The sequence below is a fragment of the Vanellus vanellus genome, assembly GCF_965231255.1.
Source record: "Vanellus vanellus genome assembly, chromosome: 3".
NCBI classification, from domain to species: Eukaryota; Metazoa; Chordata; class Aves; order Charadriiformes; family Charadriidae; genus Vanellus; species Vanellus vanellus.
Genome location: NC_138907.1, coordinates 40,004,690 through 40,027,855, shown reverse-complemented (window position 1 = coordinate 40,027,855; position 23,166 = coordinate 40,004,690). Strand labels below are relative to the sequence as shown.

The 23,166-nt window shown below is 45.4% G+C and overlaps 1 protein-coding gene across 1 annotated transcript in view; it reads right to left on the bottom strand.

The window, feature by feature from the left end:
- Positions 1 to 12,913: 12,913 nt before the first annotated feature.
- SRD5A2 (steroid 5 alpha-reductase 2) overlaps positions 12,914 to 23,166 on the bottom strand; it is a gene marked incomplete at both ends in the record, with an annotated part of 29,474 nt that continues 19,221 nt past the window's right edge. Inside the window, 4 exon segments of the mRNA XM_082480676.1 lie at positions 12,914 to 12,980; positions 13,561 to 13,711; positions 14,727 to 14,828; positions 16,741 to 16,904. Coding sequence (XP_082336802.1) covers positions 12,914 to 12,980; positions 13,561 to 13,711; positions 14,727 to 14,828; positions 16,741 to 16,904 — 484 coding nt within the window.

Here is a 23,166-nt window from a genome sequence, read left to right as displayed (position 1 = left end):
AGATTTCTTTACAGTCTCCCAGTCACTTCAGTGTGCCCCTGGCTCTGCTGCTGGCAAACAGGCTGTTGAGCCCTTCTGTGGTGGTTTTGTTTGTTTGTTTGTTTGTTTGTTGGTTTGTTTTTCATTGGTTCCAAGTGACAGAACGAGGGGCAATGGGCACAAGTTAGAACACAGGAAGTTCCGTTCAAATACACGGAAACAGTTCTTTACGGTGAGGGTGACAGAGCACTGGAACAGGCTGCCCAGGGAGGTTGTGGAGTCCCCTTCCCTGGAGATTTTCAAGACCCGCCTGGATGCAGTCCTGAGTAATGTGCTCTAGGCAATCCTGCTTTAGCAGGGGAGTTGGACTAGATGATCTCTAGAGGTCCCTTCCAACTCTGATAATTCTGTGATTCTGTGATTCTGTGATTCTGTATAAAGGCATCATACTCAGCCTGTCTCACAAAGTGCTTGCAACTTGACAAGGGAAGGGAAACAGCTATAATGATAAATGCCTTGCCAAAATCCATACAACAGATCTAATGCTGAGCCAGAAAGAGTAGCCAGGTATCCCAGTCCCTGCCATCATTTGTTGGAGACCGCCATCAAAGTGGGTAGCAGGTGGATCTGTGTATTTATTCATACCAGTGGGTGCCGCCTCTGAAGAAATATGCTCAAAAAAATTACACTGCTAAGTTAAATATGGTCTGGAGGAATTGCTGGCCCCTGGCTGAGCAGCACTTCAGCCAAGGAACAGCTCCGGCAGCAGCTGCTCCTGCTGGATGATTAACATCTCCTTCCTTGAATTTTGCAAAGCTAACAGCATACAAGGACCTAGCGAAGGGCCAGATGGCATCGTTGACTTCTAGTCCACATTCATCCTTGATTTCAACAGAGAATTCTACCTAAAAATAATAGCTGTGACTTGGCCCTGGCTTTGAAGAATAAAGATGCGTAGATTTTTCAAGCTATAAGAGGCTAATTCGGTACTCTAATCCCTCTTTCTGCGTGAGAACAAATCACTGGATTTTACCTAGTCCTTTCCACATCAAGATCGTGACTTGGTCAAATGATAAATTATACTGCTATAGCATGCATGCTAGCTGAGTGCCTCTCGCTTCAGTTGGAATTAAACTGTGGGAGTGAGAGTCCTCCTCCCCAGCCTCGTGCCCTTCTGAGTGAACGTGGTTTGTCCCAAAGTATCACAAATTATTTTAGCTCCTCGCATATGTGATAGATTTTAGCTGCTCTGCACCTTCCCCTTTATTAATCAAAATCAGCTCCCCGTGAAGGAGGATTAGGTCTAGAATTTGCTTTTGACAGTGCTGCCCATTAGGTTTTCCAGAAAAAAAAATACTGCTGTAACTCAAGAAACATAGCCCTGGAGACTGATGCACTTGATCCCTGGGCATACACTTAGAGTTATGTGCTTAAGATTACTGTTGTGGTTAACCCACTGCATTTTTAATAAGGGGATTCAAAGTCCTTAATACTTGTCAATCTCTTTTAAGACTATTTGCAACGAGCTGATCCAAATTGTTTCACCTCAGCCTGAAGGCTTTTTGAACAGTACCAGGATGTAGCGCAGTGTACTGGTGAGACAGACAGAGGGACAAAGGTGAGGTCCTCAGAATGAAAAGGAGAAAAACAAGGAACCAAACTGTGGAGGTTACACAGGGTATTAAAACCCCACAGCCGACTCAAGGAAATCAGGGGTGATGCTGAGGAGGGGAAATGAGCAGCTTGGCTGCAAAAATAAAAAAGAAGAAAAATCAGAAATCAGGCATTGCCTGTACTGAGAAGGTGATTTTGTTTCTGTGATACATAGTAATAGGGATAGGGCTTGCTCAGCAGAGGTGTATCTGCCTTGTAGGGCTAGCGCTGTATGGATTGCTGCTTGCTGTGCTACCCAGGCTGCCTTGACAGAGCTTCCCCTGAGAAAACTGTTCTCATGGCCGTGACACTGAACAACTATAAGAAAAAGCTGTGTGCACCACCAAAATGATGTGCTTCCATCTACTTCGTCAGCTCAGGTAAGGAGACATCGTATTTCTGAACCAGACAGAGCCAGCAGCAGAGAGCAGAGCAGGTGAGCAGCCACGTGCCGGGGAGCCCTGCCGGGCTGTTGAATTGCCACAAGGCAGGCATTTTTTCATGGCTCAATGTAGAACAAATAAATAAAGTTTCTATCAAGAAAGCGACTTGCTGCCAAGAGGGAGAAGGAGTGCAGTTGTTGATACAGCAGCAGAAAAGGACTTGTAGGAAATCTGAGGGAGCACCCTGCCAAGCGGTGATAATTTCTTCTGCTGCTGCCCTTCTTCCTAGGTGAGTGAAAGGGGCAGGTCTGGTTTCAGGGCCATTACATCTTCATGTGGCTACATTATTCTTTTTTCTTATTTGGGCGCCAACCATGGGAAATGAGTTAAACCCATTGCACAACTTTTACTATTTTGGGGGGGGGGTGTCTGGTCTGTTATAAAATTCTGTATGGGATGAGCATCAATAGGGCAAAAATTGCACTCGCCAGAGACAACAGCTGTTATACTTGTACTTGAAAATGAAGAAAGAAAATCTTTTTGCAATGACTGCCAACAACTTCTTCATGCTTTTTGGATAAGAGTGAAACAACAGCTGGCGCACACACACATGTTCCTCCCCATCTTGCATTATTAGCAACTGTTAGTGCAAGTGAAAATAATAATCATTCACTGGTAGTAAGTAGTTTTGTCTGAAAATAGTTAATTCCCTACATGTGTGAACACATTCTCAAATGGAAAGATACAAATTAGTCATGGCAATTTTATTGAAGTAAATGGGGTTTTAAGCTGTTTGGCCTAAAACTTGTGCAGCATCTGATGTTTATGGCTATAGCAATAAAACAATCATATTTTCATCAGATCATTTGAATGAGAGGTAAGAAGCTCGTAATGCTCCATCTGAGAAACTAGTAACATGACAACACTCTGCATTGAGCAATTGCAGCATTGCAGTTGGTAGGAAGTGAGACTGTCAACATCTCCTCAGACTGAGGGACAAAAACATCACCAAAACACACTTTGCTGTGATTGAGAAATCCTTCTGGTGAAGAGAAATAAAAGATGATACCAAAGGGTTTCAAACCCAGCATCAAAAGCAGGTGACACTCAGTGCTTTGTCCAACTCAGACAACATGCTATTGATGAGCTGCTCCTCCAGCTCCCTGCCTTCTCCACTCCTTGCTCCTCAGAGGCCCAAAATACCTTTGCTTTTGCCATTTCCGCTCAGGATAATGTATCATTGCTTCTGTTACCTTTCTCAACTTAAGGAAGAGGGGGAGGAAATAAATCTGTGTCCTATCTTGGATGCATATATTTTTTTCCAGGGGAAAGAGTCTGCTTTACTCTCTGAGCAATTCTGACTATGTTTCTTAGCCCTTCCTGCCATTTCCCATGTCAGCAGCTGAACAACGCATTTTCGTACAGAAAGACTGTCTCCAGCAGGACAGGGAGGGCACTGCATCCACCTCAGAAGAATGAGTGCGCACCTGGCTCTCAAAACAGATTGTCTATGACAGCTCTGGCTAGAAGGTGGTACCAAGAGCTGCTTCTTGCAAGGACCAGCTGCTCAAGATGAGCAGTTCTTCAGGCTGGATGAAGCCTCCACAGGAGGTCCTTCCAAGTTCCACAGAGATCCCTTGAGCAGGTGTCCTGGGTGGTTTCCATGGGGCGTTAATCCACCACAGAACAATGACATACAGACATGAAACAAGGTACATATATTGTCAGATGTGTCAGGCCAGGCATTTGCAGTGGGCTTTGGTGCTATTGCATACAAGGCAGAGGTTGAGCCCCCGCCTGCAGTCCTGTGACTAAGCCTGGTCACTCATGTTCGGGGAAGATTAAGTCAGATGGAAGCAGGTGAACACTTGGAACAGTTTTTGGCAGAGAATCTGCTAAAAGGTGCCAAGAAGAAGTCACTGCATCCTTTGTCAGGGTTGCTAGTGAGGAGGGTGTGCTGGCAGCCTCTCCAGCCCCACCACTGGCTGAGTTGACCATGCCAGCCCTGTGATATAAGGCTGCATCAGGCCTGTGAGCCAGCCTCTGAGTCATTGCCTGGTCCCCAGCATGGCTGTGAGTCATCCCTCCTTAGCTGTTCCTCCTCTCAGAGTTTCAGCACGGCAGAAAACCCCAAACAACAGTGTGTTGGGCAGAGGAAGCATGGTGCTCTCATCAGAAACTGCCACACGCTCAGTACCCTCCTGGGAGATGCCCAGGCAGACCCACTGCTGCAGTTAGGATCCTTCCCTCTCCATAACGCCCTAATTGCTCAGGGCATCTGGCATAATCAACACCATTCCTTTGATTTACTCAAATTCCTGTTTATTCATTTCCCAGTCACTGCTTCACCCAGGGGAGCAGGGGTGACTGGGGCTGGCAAAGCGCTCATCATGTCCTCTGAGCAGCAGCAGTGATGCAGTGTCAATAGACCTCAGACAAGAAGTGGCCACAGCTAGAAAAACTGAGGAAATGCACTGCTACAGCACCGGCTGCCCTGTAAAGCCAAGGTTTGGCCAGAAGTTGTGGGTCGGTTTCACTGAATATTGGTTACAAATTAATGATAACAGTTAGATATAACCAGATGATGTCTGGATTACAAGAACAGAAGAAATTTAGACAAATGGGTAAGTTTGGGGCAGCCTCAGCACCCATCTTGTCTTATAAAGGAAGCCAAATTAGTAAACCTTTTCTTGGTAGCCTTTCTAGCCAGGAGTCATTCATCCAGTCTGGGATAAGTCAGAGATAGACTGGGTCTAAACAGAGCCCTGGCCAAGAGAGAGTCCCAGGGGACTCAGCCCAGCACTGACTGCTGGTGTCACCCCGCTTCAGGGAATGTAACACCATGCTCAGAGCAAGTGTGATGCCCTGAAGACATGGAGCTATCCACTGCTACCCATCAGAGCTGATGTTAAAGGTGCTCCTTCATCCTTAGCCTGAAGAGTTAAGTCTGGGGGTGACTTCTCTGGCCAGGGAGCACTGGCACTACCGTTGCCTTCACACCATCCTGACCTCCCTTCTCAAAGTCCCCAATGACCTTCCTAGCCAGACACATTTAGCTTTCCAGTCTCTTACTGTCATTAAACCTTATATGGAGCTCCTCATCTGACCTGGGCTGACCTCCCAAGCAAGCTGATTCTGTCATGCCCTAGTCCAGGAGCTGACTCTTTTGTCCCTCCCAGGGGGAGGGAAGTCACCCCTGGGTTCACCCCCTCCATGAGCTCCTGAAGGGTGGAAATTCAGCTATCTTCTTGTCTCTTCTGACTTCACTTGCTTTTGGAGCAGGAAGCTTTGTTAGTTGTCTTTCCTCCACTGGCCGCCTGAGATTGTAGGCTGCGCGCTGGGTAGGTGCATAATGGAAGTATGCAGGATACGGGCTTGCATCTCCCAGGGTGGCAAAATCCCAACTTCAGCATCCTAGAGCCCCTGAAGTTCAGATCCTCCAAATGGAGGGCAAATGCTGAGATCCATTTTAAAGGCAGCAGAGGAAAAACCCAAGAGAGGTGGCAGGACATGGCAGGGCAGCAACCCCACAGAGCCAAGCCACAGCTCAGGGACTGCCAGCTCAGCTGGGGTCTGAAGGATGATGCTGGACTTGCTGGCACAGATCCAAACAACACACCACACATTTCAAAACACTTCAGAAACATTTGAGGGGATTGAAGGAGGGGAAACTCTTCAAGGAGGTTGTTCTTGGCATGTGAACAAAAGAAAAACCAACGCAAACTGCAAGTTAATCAAATGAGATCAAATGGCGCAAGGTTTTGCCATCATGGGATGCTGAGGGAGGAAGAACTGTGTGGGTTGGCCTCTATCCTGCCAGAAGGGCAGATGCTCTCAGCTAGGCTGCAGGAGTGGCAGTGTCTACTTGAGGTGGTGGCTAAACCAGACTGGAAAGCGTTACTCTGATAACAAAAAGAAGGGAAAGGCATAGGGGTACAAACTCAGTCTATTCTACTCCCCCTTGTAGGTGGTGCATTGAGAGCCCAAGACGTAGGCAGAGAAGAAATTATGAAAATACCTGTGAAACAGCATCTCAGTCAGAAACGGGGGGAAAATGGCAATATTGCTTTATGAAAATAAGCTTGCCTTAGTTGCTATGGCTAACCCATGGCTGGATGCTGGGTAGGAACAGTGCTGAAAATCACTGGCTACAGGCCACTAATATATCTGAAGAGAGAAAACACAGGTGAAACCAGAGCCTTGCTGAAGTCAGGGAGAATTTTGCCATTTGACATGCTACAAAGCAACGGTTGCCAAGCCTGGGTTCAGCCCAGTGTTATTAACACAGCTCCAGGGCATCCATCTCAGCTTTGGGAGAGTCACCGCATTTTGCTGTTTATGACTTCGTCTACAGATATGCTAATAACCACTTGGGCTCAGGCTCTAGCTTGCTGGCTGTGAAGCCGAAGTTGTATCACACATAAGATGACTGCCTGACATAGCTCAGTTAACACCCCCAGAAACATTTCTTGGTGTGTGAGGCTGCCAGGACGCGCGAGGGTAAGGTTTCACCCCGCTGCACAGAAGGCAGGATTAGTACATTCAGTGCTGAAATACACATTTTCCTATTTACTACCAGAGTGCCAGCCCTAATTCCCAGCAGAGGGGAAAGAGGATTTAGATCAGGTGGCTCCATTGATGCAAATGTATTTTAATTCCTCCAAACCAGCTTTTTATCCCAAGAGTGATGTTTGCTGGTATTTTAAAATTGTCTGTAGGCCTGCCAGAGCCAGCTTCCCACATCTCTAGAAACCCACTGTGAACAACATTTTCTTGCTTTCCTCTACTTGAATGCCTTCCAAGTTTGTACTTGGTGAAAGGACAGGTTTTCTGTTCCTGCAGAGATGTGAAACACAGATTTTCTGGTGAAATGGCAGAGATACTATTTTGGCAGAGGCAAATTTCCAAATCATCTGCAAGCTGCTCTCTCGCCGGGGAGATGGGAGTCATTTCAGGAGTTTCCATCACAGAAAACAGATACACTCAGGGCTGGCCACATGTACCTGGCCGTGCTGGGCGAGGAGAGCTTTGCTCTGGTGTAACATCCCGAGCTGCGGCAATCCCCTATTAGGGAGGACAAGGATGAGGAAGATGACGATGAGGAAGATGAGGATGGAGATGCAGATCAGGAGGAGGACTATCCCAAGGTCACTGGAGACCTGAGTTCCCCTTCACAGGTGTGATGCCCAGTGCCCTGTGGGCTGGGAGAGGCTGTAGCCAGCTCCTGAGGGCTAGTGGGCACAGCATGGGGGCACAGGGGGCTCATGGAGCTGCTCCCCCTCTCACCACTCAGCCAGGCAGGGGAAATCCACTCCAGCCAGACTCAGTTCAGGCCCAGGTGAGGCTGCTCTGAACCCTGATCTGTATTGCTGTGACAAAATTATGTGTAATCCCACATGACAAACTTGGGAAAAGTAGGCGAGTAGACTGGAAAACAACCTGGCAGGTGCTTGTGATGCTACAGCCGATACAAGCAGTGTTCAAATAGGATAACAGGTTCTGGGAATGACACTGCGGGTCTGAGTGCCCAAACACAGCTGTCTTCTGCCTGGTCATAAGCAATGCATATGCCATTAACGGATGGATGTGGGCTCATTGTACTTCTAGCATCTCTGCCTCCTGTGTGGGATTGTCGGCTTCCAGCTTGGGTGCTGTGAATCACTGCCTGGAGGAGCTGTTGTCTCCACTGACCCTGCTGGGGGAAAGAGGCCTTGGCACCTAGCTTAAAGGCATGGTGGTGGGATTGTTCCAAACATTGCATCAGTTAAGATCAGTCTGTTCTGAATATGCAAAGGAACTAACTTAATGAACTTCTGAAAACTGTCATTTTCTTTTACTTTTTAGACTTCCAGAGCTAAAGACAGGTTCATTGGGAAGGCGCTTGTAACTTGTGCTAACATAAACCAGAACCAGACCTGAACATCTTCCTTTATTTTTCCAGGTGTTACCATTAGGCACTTCTTGATGCCTGTCCACTGAATTTGTTCCCATAGAGATCAAACTCACTCTCTCCATTTGTAGTGAATAATGGCATATTCTTGAGCAGCTCAGTGGCCATCAATACCTTTACTCACAGAGTATGGTACTACTCATGTGGAACCAGCAGGCCCTGGCCCTGAACTAGTGTCAGATGTTTGTGTTCCCTAGATCACATTATTCATGCAGGGACAGCAGTGTTTGGGTTTGAGAGAAGATGACTCTAGAAAAGCCTGCTCTGAGAAATTCGACTGCTTTCAGGAGAAACACAGAGGTGGCAGAAGAGAGGGTATGAGGCTTCCAGGACTATGCTTGGATTTAAGGAAGACTATGGTGATTTGCATTAAAAAGATTTTGTTAATTTGACAAGTAAATCAACTACAAATCTGCTGTCAGCAAATTATTCTAAGGTTCAATGGGTGACATGTATTACGATAGAATCATAGAATGGTTTGGGTTGGAAGGGACCTTAAAGATCATCTGGTTCCAATCCCCCTGCCATGGGCAGGGACACCTTCCCCTAGACCAGGTTGCTCAAAGCCCCGTCCAGCCTGGGGCATCCACAGCTTCCCTGGGCAATTTGTTCCAGTGCCTCACTACCCTCAGAGTGATTTTTTTTTTCCTAATATCTATTCTAAATCTACCCTCTTTCAGTTTGAAGCCATTACCCCTTTCCCTACCACTACACACCCTTGTAAAAAGTCCCTCTCCAGCCTCCTTGTAGGCCCCCTTCAGATCCTGGAAGGCTGCTATAACGTCTTCCTGGAGCCTTCTCTTCCCCAGGCTGAACAAAACCAACTCTCTCAGCCTGTCTTCATAGGAGAGGTGGTCCATCCCTCTGATCATCTTTGTGGCCCTCCTCTGGACCCGCTCCATGTCCATCTTATGTTGAGGGCTCAAATTAGCCTTTTTCTGTGATGAATTATCACAGAACTATCTCCTTAAGATGTATTTTAGTGCATTTGGATATTTTGCATGTCTTCAGAATATTTTGCAATATTATAATAACTCTGTCTCCCAAGAATATGCAACAGGCTGTGTCTTATTTGTATTGTATCTACAGGCCTCAGCTGAGTTTGTGACTCTTTGCCAAGTACCATGAAAACAAATCCTGGCCTTCAAGACCATTTCCACAGACAAGCGAAAGGAAAACAACCCCAAAAGTGGTAACTTGCTGAAGTTTGTCATTCAATCAGTGACACCATCAAGAGTATGAAACAGATGTTCTTGAGCCCAAGCCATCAGAGAACTCTACCTACCTAGGGAGAGTTCCTTGGCATTTGTGGTTCCAGGACACACTGTGGTTTGGTATTTCTGCAGAAACATTCAGAGCTTCTGGCCAAGCGTAAGAGGCTTCTTGTTCCAGGAGAGTAATGGGAGCAGGAGTGCAGCTCCCAGATGAGTGCTTTCCCTGAAGACTGTCACTCAAGGGCCAAAATTGTGAGGGGTTTGCCTTTTGTGTAAATATATTATGTAAAATATGTACTTTAAAACAATAGCTACAAGTGCCCTACATTGTCTGGAGCCGGTTTTCTATTGTCTTGAGTGACTTCTCATCTGAAGCATGGACTGAAGCCAGGCGAAGGCTGAAGCGTGTGTCACACATGGAGACGGGAATGAGGGCTGGCAAGTGCCATTGTTCTCCTCTTTGCCTCCCAGTGAACAGCGTTTAATTCTGTTTTCGGTTGTCAGATGAGATTAGATATCTAAATTCTGGTATCAATAAGTGGTCTGTCTGATCACTTAGGTGCAGAAAACACATTTCACAGAAGAAACTGTCAGATGCATGATTAAGCCATTTGTGTATTACCACAGCAATATAGTGCATGTTTACGGAAAGTCAGCTTTTCAAAAAAGCACTCAAACAATACAAAAATAATTAAATTAACAAGAGTCCTGGGGATAAAGGATTAATTTTCCTAGCGGGCAGCCAGCAGGGATGAAGGCTGGGTTATCAGCTCCAAGTAAGAGAGGTCTTTCTAGCAGAGCAGCAACACTCAGAGCTGTCCTGAGGAAGACCCTCTCTGTGGGAACAGCATCCAACCATAAATATCCCCCAAAGATAAATTAAAACTAAAATGTGCATGATGGGAGGAAACCAAACAGAAAAACAGTATTGCAAAAGGGGGAGAAAAGGAACGAGCTATTATTTTAAATACTTACCAGTGGAGGACACTTCTGTTAGTTTTTGGCAGAACAAAAGGACATTGCAAAAAAAGTCAGAAAAGTGCTGCTTTTCAAAACACTTTACAGTCAGCTCTGAAATCATATGTGTACATAGCTTCCAGAGGCTTGAGCAGAGGGATATGAAAATGTCTGCTGTGTTTTTTCTCCCAGAGTCAAGGGGAATATATTTTTCCTTATAAAAACAAGGGATGATGGAAGAAATTTCTCAGGAGCATTGTGGCCCCAGGTGTGCTGCCCTGGGGCATTCCCGTGCACAGTGGGGAAGGCTGGTGTCCCTGCAGGGAGGGCAGCAGCTACCAGCCCCACGGGGGACCTCAGCATGGGGAGAGCCCATGTCTCCTCTCCATTACAATTAACTGCAGTTGTTGCTTGTAGGGGGTTTAAAGTGCATGTGTGTCACTCCTGCTCTCCAAAAATGACACAGGAGAAGGCGGAAGGAAGAAGTTCTTGCCTGCAGCCCTTTTCCATGCAACATCTCCAAGGCCCATGACAGAGAGGATGGAGTTGCTCCTGCAGGGCGTCCAAGCACCCCAAGGCACCCTGTGCTGGGCCGGTACAGGGATGCCAGGCTGTGGGGGTCCTCCAGCCTGCAGGCAGGCCATCTCCCACCTTGGGCCAGAACCACTTCTCCCACCCTGGTCCCCGGCTCCTTTCAGTGGGTATCCAGGCCTGGGACCAAAAGTGGCAATAACAGTCCATCTGGTGCAAATATTAAGCAAGACAAAATAAATGCAGGTAATAGTTCTGTTCTGCCAGGAGGGGTAGGTAGGAGGGACAGAGAGGTCTGCACGAGCCCTGTTCTGGTCCAAAGGGTGAGGCAGAGCTTGATCTCTGCTTTCCTCATGGCTCAGAAGTAGATGGAGGAGACAGCAGCTAGGAACACTGGCACCCATGGGCTATTTGCTCTCTCATCACTTGTGAGGCTTTGGCGGGGGAGGGACGGAACATAACGCAAAGAGGAATTGTCAAGGAGGGTCTGCTGAGGCAGGGAGCACTGGGGAGCACGGCTGCTGCTCACACTCAGCATCTGCTCCCTGGGCAAGAGGCCATTCCCTCCCACCCGGCATCCTCATCACCTCCAGCCTTTCTGTCCCTGACTTTACACCCAGCAACCTCCTTCCCAGTGTGTTTCCACATGGAGGATTTAAATAAGGAAACAAAAGGAAAACACGTTTGTGGTGCTGATGTGGAATTCACGGCCTGTGCAATGACAATTCTGCTCACACCTTATTCCATCTTTCCCTCCCCTTTGCCTACACATGGCAAAGGGTCTGGCTCTCCTGTGCGCTGTACAGGGACTAGTGCAACGGGACCCAGCCTCAGCTGGCCGTTCTGCTCTATGGTAATGAAGGCAATTAATAATATGAGGAAAGAAGGGAGGGTTTGCCCAGAAGGAGGAAGCAAACGTGGGCAAGACTTGGTAGGCAACATCACAGAGAATTGTTTCTGCAAATAGTAAGTTATAGGCTAGCACGGTCTGTGTTTACATAAATTTTATTGTGTTTTGGAGAAAATTGCGTACAGTCAATCAGGTTACTCCAGCAGCAGATAGTATGTTTAGTATGTGCGGTCTGGTCTTTTTCTTTCCAGCTACTCAGCATAATTCTTAGCAGGATTTTATGCTCTAAAGGGTAACTAAAACTATCCACATCTGTGGGGACATCTCTTCCTATTGGGGTTAATGACATTTTTTTGAAAATTCCTAACTATATTCTGAAATTAAGAAGAGACATCCTGTGTTTCTGTGAAAATTCCATAATATCTCTATCATTCCCTAATATGAGTGTCTGAAAATGTTCTCCATAGACAAAATGTACTGCCAGTGTTGGAGAACATTTTCTTCAACACAGAGCTTTTTATCTGTTGTCATTTTTGTCATACATCACCATCTCAAGTCTTTTTATGAATAACAATTGAGTGGTTTTGAGTGGACAAATTTTGTTCTGAAAAGAGCTCTGGATTTGAAAGAGAAAAAAAATCCTAATGGACCTGCAAATGCTTTAACAAAGTACATTTAAAAAAAAAACCCTGATGGCTGATGATTAATCACCTGACAGGGAGGAGAGTATTGCTTAAAGAAGGAACACAGACATTGTGCTTGGGATTGCCAGCTTAAGATACTTCCGTCTCTGCGTACTTTGCATCACCTCTGTGCCATGGCACACCACTTCCAGCCTTGCGTTGGCACAAGTATCCTCTTGTTGCATTACGGTTCTGGGACCTAAGCTGTCTTTTACATGAAAAATAATGGGCTGGGCTATTTTCCCAGCAAAGGAGACCCCTACTCCAGTTTAAAGTGTGGCAACACCCAGGGCAGTGCCAGCAGAGCGAGGGCATGTGTGCTACGGCATGAAGGCAGGGAGAAGCAGCTGCAGAAGTGCTAGAAATTGGAGTGGCTGCTGAAGACTTGCTCTGAAGTCGTGGCCTTACTTTCTACTTTTCTGCATCAGCTTTTAGCCAATGCTTTTTCTCAGATGTCAGTGCAGTTATATATCCACTTTCCATAGGTAGGACGCCACTGACAAGCAAACATGTTGTTTGGGGAGTCCCTTTGCCCACAACTATCTGCAATTTCCCCTGTAATTAAAAACAAGAACTTCAGTTCCAAATTACCTTCTTGTCTCTTACAATCCCAGATTATCATTTGTACAATTAATTATAATCAGACCTAACATTAAAACTAGGAATTGAAAAAAGCCCTATAAAAACAGAACACAGAGTCCATATTTCAGTCATTAAAAAACAAAAGGAATCAAGGCTTTCCTTGATTTTGGATAGTCCGTAAATGTCTTGAGATAGTACCTGCAAGAAAACAAGCAAGAGAGTGAACCTGCATACATACAAGGAAGCTGCACAGTTTCAATACAGCTCAGCTGAGGAACCTTAAAACTCCTCCAAACTACCTCACTTTGTAACCTCTGTGTGTTACTCTGCAAAAGAGCGTTCTGAAACTATTTACACCAGGTTAATTAATTAAGTGAAAGCTGATAATATTGTTAAGGTTCTGACAGACCTAAAGTAGAAACTTCAGGAATGCAGAGCAGGGGACCATATCTACTCCAAAGGATGGCAGAGGTTGCAAGGGAACCCTTAGGAAAGGTTCACATTTACAAGGCTCAGTAAAAAGAGGCTTTTGCACGGCAACAGCAGTGATGTAACTCCTGCCGGATTAAATAACTATCAGGCCCATTTGACTCAACAGGGGCTCCAGTCGACTGCCTTACTTTCACCCAGTCACAAATAAGCCGGTACACTTCTTGTACATAGTATTAAATTTCAATTTTATCTTGAATCCTGGCCCTGCTTCTCTCCCCCTCCCTGGCTTTTTGCAAACTGCACTCCAAGAGCAAGCAGCAGCATACAGCAAGAAACAGTTTGATACCTGTGATGGTGATAAGCACGTGGTCCGATGCAGCAAAGAGTAAAAAAGGCAAAGGCGAAGGCTGGTAGGGACCAGGTTGCTATGGCAAAACCAAACCATTCCACAATTTCTCCAAAGTAGTTGGCTCCAGAAACATAAGTGAACAGTCCCCCTGAATCAACAGACAAAATATGTCATTTTTACAGTCATCTCATGCACGTGGAAAGTTCCTTCCCATAAAGTCAGCAGCAGAATACGCCACCTTTCTTATTCGGAGCCCATAACAGCAACCTAAACCTGCTGCCCTGAAGCCAGTGGAGGCATGCCAAAGGAGGATCTTGAACAAGTACAAGAATTAAAGGTGATTCTAACCCAGAGTCTTTCAGCACTTTCACAATCATTTATTTTCATTTGGAAAAAGACTTAAGAAAGCCCATTTAATTTAAATTAAAATTATTAACATTAGTCAATTCTCTTCAGGCCCTAAAAAAGGCTTTGCAACTCCACTACCTTTGGGGAATGCAAAATCTGGATCTTAGTTTTGCACCTTAGCTAATCACAACGTCTACAAGAGGAGGGTAAGTATTGCAGGTGCAGTATTGCATTGCTCTGGGGGAGAGATGTTACCATCCATAACAAACCAGCAGAAGGAGTCAACACCAAACCCAGGAAACTGCTGGATCCCCATCCATATTGTTCTACAGAGCTGGACATTTCCTGGTGCACCGCTCTGGCCCATGGCCACTCTTCCTCACCTTGTAGGAGACGGAAAGGAAATTCTGCACCTTGTATGCTTGGTGTTACTTTTCCCCCTAAAGTTTACACTTTGAGTCTCCCTTTTGCAGTATAAGAATTCCTCTGCTTCTTCTTCCTGGGCATGGAGAAGAAATTTTCTGTCTTTGCAGCTGCTTTTTACAAGACTAAAATCCTTTTCCTATGTCCCACTTCGGCCTTCTCTAAATTACCCAGCCCCTTTCTTAAAACCTCTCCTCACAGCTCATGTTTTCCAAATACTCTTGTGGCTTCTCGTGGTCTGTCTGCAGCCAACTCAGAGGGGCACCTGAACCAAGTACCTGTGTGGTACTGGCACTTCTGCTATTATTGTCATTTTGCTATGAATTCAGTCAGAAAGCATTATCTATCCTGCTGCCCTACTTTCTCCAAGGAGGTGGGGGATAAGAATATACCCTGAGGAATCTTGTAAGTGACTTCCCCGGGTTTCCTCAGCTGGCGCAGCAGGAGATCACTGTGAATGTTGATTCCCATTCCAAGCAGAAATAAGAAGAGGCCTAAGAAACAAACAAGAAATGGATTAGAAAGACAGCTCTGCATAGTTATCCCTACTCAAGCACATATGTGAGGTTTATCTTTGGAGCAGGCAGATAGCAGACCTAACATAAGGTGGGTCAAACGATGTGTTGCTCCTGAGAAGCCTACTGAACAAGAGAAGCATAGATGACTGGTGACAAATAACCCTATGTCTCTGTGTCAGTTGTGGGATCACAGTCCTCTGGGATCACCTGCATTGGATAGCTTCAGTGTGGAGATCAACTCTGGACAGAACGATGACCACCCTGAGCACACTCTTTTGTTGGTGAGACCAGAGCACTTTCAGCTGGTGTTAGAAAAAGCTGAACTTCCCAGCTGGCCATAGTCACCATTTATTGAACATCAAGAACAAGGTACCCAACAGACACTGCTGGCTGATGGCAGCCAGCCATGGCTGTGGACGGTTACTGGAGAGCAACGACTGAGCTGTAGGCAAGTACCGTTACTCTCATTTTACAGCTGGGGAAAGAGGAGCACAGAGAACATAAACTTAGCCAGCACATCACCAGAGCCGGGAAGGGAACCTACATCTCAGCACAGATCAGTCCACTGCCAGCGAGGCTGCTTGGACAGAGCTATGGGTGCCCACATGGAGTAGTTACTCGCTGAAGGATGCTGACAGCTTCTGGCCGGAATAATTCATTGACCATACTCCATTTAGCTGAAAAACTAGAGGCTTTTGATTGAGAGACTCTGCAAGTGACATGCCCTACATTTCATGCCACATTAGACACTGAGAAAACCACCTATGAAAGTGATTGGGAAGCAAGGAAAGAAATAGAGGTGATGTGTGCTATGAAGTATAGAAAAAAGACTAAGTGCTGGTAAAACCTGAACACTTCCAGTAGCAACAGAAAGTTGGTAAGAGTCTGTAGAGGAAGAATATACCGTTGTGTTTTTTTATTTATTTAATGTTTCAAGTACTGCTCATGCTGATTTCCTTTTTTTTTTTCATTAAATATATATTTTATTTATCATGCAAATTATGTGATGTGGTGTTTTCTTTGTTAGGTATGGGAGCTCTTACTAAAAAACGTCCAGTTTTTTTAATATGCGATGCTGTCAAAAAAGACTGAATTTGCACGCACAGTCTGAAACAGGGTACAGAAAGTACCTTGGTTATTTTGTACTTGTCACATCCAAAACATTTCCTCAGACCTCCATGTTAATCTTCATTTCTATATGTGCATTTAAAAAACATCCTCTGTGCAGCACCAAATGTGTAATGCCACCTAGCTGCTCCTGCTCAGATAGTCTCTCAGGGATTTTACAGGGTGATATTCAGATAAGCTATTAAGTTACAGAATACAAAGGAACCATATTAACATAGAACCAGACTGTGTGTGACCTCTAATCTTTCCATGTGCGTTACACAAGAAAAAAGAGCCCTTTGTCTCTAAAGCTTCATTTATGCTGGGGTTTTGCCCTTCTTTTCTCTCTCTGTCGGAATAGCTGCATCAAGTGCAAAGCTCCCTGGCAGGGAAGAGAAAGCCACAGTTTATGCTTGCACAGGGCCGCTGTTGGGTGGACGTTTCTGGTTGAGCAAGGGCACATCCCTGTTCAGCTGAGGCCTGAGATTGCATCTCCACAGCCCCATAGCAGCAGGAGGCTCTAGAGTGGTGTCAGTAAAAAAAGACCGGTGATTTGGGACTAGCACAATACATCGTATGCCCTCAAAGGTGGCTGCCTAACCAAAAAAATAAAAGTAGTCACTGAACATTTATTTGTTTTATCTGGGCCAGCAGGCAGGTTTTATGCTGATTTCCATCACAACTGATTTGACTCACATGTTCAATGAAAATTAGGACATAATTAAAAATGCTTCCAAATTGCTTGGAGATAAGATCTTGGGAATCCTGCAGCTCTAATTACCTGATGTAAATCTGATGTCGGTGCACCAATCATTTGGATATTCAGCGCAGTAAATCAGGTAGTACCCCTGGAGGAAGCCATTATAGATACAGAATAACGTGCCAAAGAAAAGCAGTTGCAGTGGGAAAGGTCTGCCTCTAGTGAAGAAGGGGTAAATAAATGTCCTAAGGTAGATAAGAAAACGAAGTCAGCACATTACTCATGATAATGTTGTATTTGCTGTAGGAAAAAAAGCTTTAACAAAACACAAAATATAAAAAAGGTCAATAAGGACTGAAAAAAGGAAAACAACTGTAAAAAAATAAGATTAGCAACTAATGGCAACAAGAAATACTGCAGATACCCACATTTTGTGATCCTTCAGGACTGAACACAAGATGAGAAACTAGAAAACTCATCTAGAGTCACTGCCGCCTTGGGAATGTCTCTCTGCCTTCCTTCTCCCTTATTGGTAAAACGGGGAACTCGTGCCCACAAACAGCATTTTTGTTTTAAGAACTAGGCTGCCCTTTGCAGTAATGCTGCAGAGAGCTGAGCAAAGGGTACTGTGAAGGCACAGGGGCACACTGATGTTCAAACCAAAGTATCACGGGGCAGTACCAACTGCAATATTGATTCCCCAAACGAGCATTGCTATGCCACACACACTGTGGAGGAGCTTTGTTATGGAGAAGACGTTTCTGATCCTGCTACCAGGACTGATCCCTGAGGGCTTTAGTCCATGGTGGAGTTGGAGCTGAAGACAGTGCCGAGACTTCTCTGGCTCTCTCATCCCCTGCAGTGTATAGCCTGAGATGTAATCCCCTTTCCCAGCCTCTCTCGCTCCACTCAGGTGATGTCCGCTCATCTCCGACACACAGCAGCTGTGTCCCGCTCTGCTCAGACACTTCAACACAGAGGCAGAGCAAAATTGTCGGCTGTCTGGGGGAGCCGCTTTGCCTCCAGCCCCTGCCTCTCCTCCATGCTTTCAAACTTTTCTTTAAAATAAGAAGAGCTAAACCCTTAAGTTTAATATGCTAATTTCCAAGATTCCCGTGCAGCTCCAGCAGCTAGGGCTTCCTTAGACAAAAGTGGTGATAACACTAGCAGTCACATTTGTAGGAGCAAATAAATAGTGCTTGTATAGTTTTAATTTTAACATATCTTTGGTTCAGGTGTCTGTATTCCTCTTGACACTTTGGACAATCCATATCATCCTTGGGAGAGTGAAAGGGAGAAGTTATGTTCATATTTTTTAGGCATTTTCTCACCTGGCCAATTAAGTTCTATATGTGGTAAAATCTACACTCTTAATTTGTTTCTATATGTGTCTCTAATTTTCTTAATTTTCAAGTGATGAGCACTTGGATAGTGCTCATCATACCAATATATAAGCACTATTGATAAGTAATTCACATCCCAGGTTGCCAATATCAACTTAAGCAAGCCAAGGCATAAAATGTCATAACATTATAAATCTAGGTTAAATCATACTGAGCATGTCTAAAAGTGAGTAAGCAGAGTACAAGCAACAACTTGTTATTGTATTCACTGCTTTCCAAAGCAAGGTAAGCCAGATCTCCAGCAATTAAGACAGTTGTGATGCACAAGTGCTAAATATTTCTAAATATAATGAAACCTAAGAGGTACAGAGAATATTTTTCAGACCGTGATATCATGTTTGTCATATTTATTACAGTATGGAAAGGAATATGTTGTGGAGTAATGTTTCCAATAATTATTGATTTTGCCCTTCAGGAATGGGATGCTGGATTTACGAGTAGGCAAGGCCAGCTTTAGCAATCTGACCTGCCTGTTGAAGTAGTATTGACAAATTGGACCTGAAAAGCTATGAGAAGAAGTGAGAAACTTGCAAATGGAAACTCGGAGAAAGCAAATTATATGGAAGAGAGAATGATATCAAAGCACACAAAGTGAGTTTAGGAGAGGAATTTATACAGCAGATCGGAGTGGGACTTGCACTGCTTTATCCTTTGTCAAAACCAGTTATGTTTTAGAGTATCTTAATTTTTACAGCTGATACAAACAGAAGTTTCTAGCACGAGCTGGCATTTCTCAGCTCCCAGTGAAGTTGATTGTTGCCATGGTGCTTCCCCATGCTGCTGTTTCAGGAAAAAGGTTATAGGCCCTTGAAGGTGTCTTGTACTGCAGTAACAGGAGGGCAAAAATCAGCAGCAGACCTATCTACCATGGATGGAGTGGATGCAGGACAGAAAGAACCAGCATGCAAAGTATAAGTACAATCACAGGGGAGCCAGGAGGCGTCAGCTCTTCTTTTGTTGAGGGAGTGAAATCCTGGCATCGCTGAAATCTCGCCTCATAGCAGTTTTGAAAATCCAAGTCAGGGTTTCATCCAAGAATCTTTGTTGTGGAGAAACTCCTCTGAGAAAATCTGCTTGGGTCTGTAAATCCAGAGGCCAGATTCAGTTCTCTGTATCTGAACAATGCCTAAGTCTTTGTTTTAATACAGCACTTGTCAGCTTGTACTACATAGCTACTTGAGGGTGCAAAAACTATTCCTGATGGGTCTTGAAAAAACAACTGAGATAAAGCGAGGACATTTAATAGGTTTAAATATTCCATGGAAGAGTCTACATCTCTGACGGAATTATTTTGCAGTGTGAAAATCAAAGCGGGACTGAAGGCCACCATTTTAGAATAACAGAACAAAAACTGGCCTTTTGGATTTAGACCAATGACAAATTTGACCTTTTTCTTTCAGTGGAGTATTGATGACTAATCCTTTATTCCTTTATTATCTTTACTGGCCAAAGGCACTGCATCTGACTAAACCATTCCCAACAGCTTCTTTTTAAATGAATGAATAATAAATAATTCATTTTCTCCATCATTTATTTTCTAGAAGAACAGGTTTAGAAGGGAAAATCATTTGACATTGTATTAAATTTCATCTTAAAGGTATTAGTCCAGCTCCTTGAAAGCTCCAGAGATCCTCACCCAAACAGGGGGAAACTATATGTTTGCTCTTCTTCCCACAGAAGGTGGAAATCTTTTCACAAATGTTACTGTAATCAACTAAGAATGGGCTCTCAGTCCTCCTCCAACAGCTTGTTAATTGGAGATGTTGAATGTTGCTGCTGTGTCTTCTCTCCAGGGCCCAGATGCAGCAGTTCATAGTAGCAGTTCATGTTTTCCAGTCTGGAAACTCAAGCTGTTTCCAGTGCTTATGAGGTGTTTCGCACCTGGGGCACCTGGGTCAAGGGCTCGGGGCAGGCGACTGAGAATGGGGGGCACCTGGCTCTCTCCCACTCTCTGGGTCACCAGCCTACTGCTGTATCAGCCCATCTAGCCCTCTGCCACCAGGCCTTCTCCTGGGTCTAACTGGGATGAACTAGGAGCCAGGAATTGGAGATATTGCTAAGGCAGGCAGGGCTGATGTGGTGCCTTTCCCTTTGAAAGACAGGTGCTGGCTATAACCCAGCTGTCTGAATGCCCTGGCCCATCGCCTGTGACGCTGGTCAGCCTCCAGAAGAGAGTTATGGACTTCTGACCAGAGTTGCTCTGAGTTCCTGCAGGGATTTTTTGGCTCTCCTTGAAGGATGGAGGGCAGGCCTGCCTTGCATCCCTGGTGAGGATGAACCAAAGTGTTGAATGATGCCTGAGAACCATTTCCACCCAGTCTGGCTCCACACACCCTGGTTCTTCGCTTGTCCCACCCAGACTTACAAATGGTGAGGAGGGCTGGTTGTCCAAGTGAGGCCAGGCAGCCAGGCTTCGGTGAGGGTGATGCCTTCAGAGCCCTCACAGATTACACATATGCTGAGCTGACTCCATAGTTGGAGCCATGCATTGGAAAACACCCCACTGAGCGGTGAGTATGACCGCAATCATTGCAGGGGTCACACAGGCGGGGCAAGCCATGCCCCTCCTGCAGGGGAAAGACACCCTGCTACACTGAGAGCATGTCACAGCCCCTTCTCTCACTCCCTGAAACCCCATTGCTGAGGTGCTGTCTGCACTTCTCACCGCTTTATTGGTACCTTCTCAACCAAAGGCCTCTCTAAGTTGGAGGAGACCTTCCCCAGCTCCTTTCCCCTCTGCCCCTGGCCTCACCAGATATCCAGGGCACCCAGAGAGAGAAGGCTGATAGGAGCCATCCTGGTGGGCTCAGCCCTGATTTCCTCTCCCTGTCCTGCCTTTGCCTGGTTGCTCCTTGGATGCTTTCAGGAAGGGATGGGTACTGCAGTGGGCACTCAGCTCCGATTTCATCTTTGGTGCTCCGTTTTTAGTTTTGACCCTTTGACTCTCACCCAGTCCCTTTTCTTGTTACTGTTTGCGACTATTATTAATTCCTCCCTCATTATTTGGCCTCTCTGTAGACTCTTTGCTGCAGCTCCCTTTTTAGGGGGATGTTTCTGGTTTTCTTAATCTGTACAAATATCTGTACCACAGGTGATAAGCAAAACTATGTGATTCGTGTTACACTAACTACAGATCAGTCAGACCTGAAATGACTGAAGGAGTTCCCTTTGATCTGTCTTGTGAACAGCTTGAAAAGACTGGCGTCCAAACGTGGGGAGATTACACAGACCTCAAAACAGTTTTATTTGCACCGACAACCAGCAGAATGTCTTTACCACAGGTCATCACTGGAATCACATTGCTGGGGAGCTGCCGGCACCCTTGGCATACCTGACCATGTGGATGAAGGCTCAAGATGTTATCAAACATGATGGACTTCTGCCTGGGGCATCCGTGATTAGAGGCACAAACCCTCTAATTATTCCGGAGACTTATGGATGTCATATGATCTGTCCCAAAGACATCTGCTGCTGAAGAGTCTTTGCTAAAATCTGCACATACTTTCTCTTTTTCAGCCCAATCCTGTAGGTTATTTGTGGATTGCAGTCTGAGGTAATTTTTAGCTTTTGCTGGTTTTGAGTTGTGTTCCACTGATTCCCACTGAATACTTATAGAAGACTTTCAAGTCTATTCTCCATGTATAGTCAACACAAGGGCACAATCTGGCACCTAATTTTCCTGTGCCCAATTCAAAACTTTTCAGTTATTCCAGATTGGGTTTAAACAAATGTAACAGTTAAAGTGCCAGTTCCAAGCAGTCGGCAACCTTACTATCAGTTCAAAGGGAACGTAAAACAAAATACCCCAAAATACTTTAAAGTGAAACAAAGCATTTTAACTCTCCCTCATACAGATGCCCTGGTGTCACAACCTAGGGTACAGCCTCTTCACCCCTCATATTCCTCTCCTCAAACATCCTACCCTGAGATGCTTTGCCCTTCCCCACTTATTCTTATGGACTCTGCAGTAGCCCGAAAAGGCCAGCAAGCCAGGTATATTTAAACAAGGAGAGCAAGTGGGTTATTAGCAGCCGCTTGTACTGCACAGGGCAGACCATGTCCCTTTTCCTAAGAAGGTGTGCACAGTGAGACATGCTCTGGCACAGCATCAGGAGCAAAATCCGAGCTACAACCCCAGTCACACACACACAACAGCAATCTGGGCAGGCAGGAATGCCGGACTGGCCGTTAAGCTTCTGGCAATACCCACTGCAGGTACAGGACAGACAGCAGATCTCTTGACTGAAGTATTGTAGTTGTACCTCATGTCCTGATGTAAGGAAGGCTGTAAGTTCAGAACTTGGGCTTTTTTCTGGAGCTGATGTCTGGCTGTAGCTGCCGGCGGAGCACGCCAGCATGGAGGGTGTGCAGTAGCTGTGCATGCCACTGAGTGATTGCCAGCTGCAGGGCACATCTTTCTCTCCAGGGTGGGGAGCTGCTCCGTGCCCAATTCCTGCATCACTGGGACTGTATGAAACCATCAGATAACTGTAATCACTTGCTGGTCCATAGCCCAGTTTGTAAACTCATCTTAAATAATTGTCCAGTGACTGCAATGGGAGCAAGAGAACTCCCTTTTTATTTTAATCACGCAAATTTACAGATCTAGTTATGACTAATAAAAAGTTGGAATCAGCTCTCGTTTCCAAGACACATGCAAAACATCCTACTTCCATGATCTTCCAAAGATCTTTGGACAATCTTTTGATGACTATAATTAAAGGAACAAGAAAGATATACATATTACTGAAAAGCTTACAATTCAGCTGTATAAAACAATAGTAAACCTGTCATGTCAGGTTCATTTCTGAGTATCCTGTCTAAAAAAATTTGCTCAATCTACAATCCTTGGGCTGTTAGTGGCCCACTTATGAAATTCATCCAACCTGAAGCCTGTTCATAGGGACACTCTTTCTTTGTGGTCTCTTAGTAGCAGGTTCAGGGTTGGATGAAGACATCTGGCAGAAGCAGACTCATCTTTCCTGGGCAAGAGACGCAGGCACACATCTGATCAAGGGATGGGAGAAAGACTGAGGAAACCCTCAGACAGATGGCACCATGCTCAGGTTTTTTTTTTTTGAGAAGAAGGGCAATGGAGAGCAGA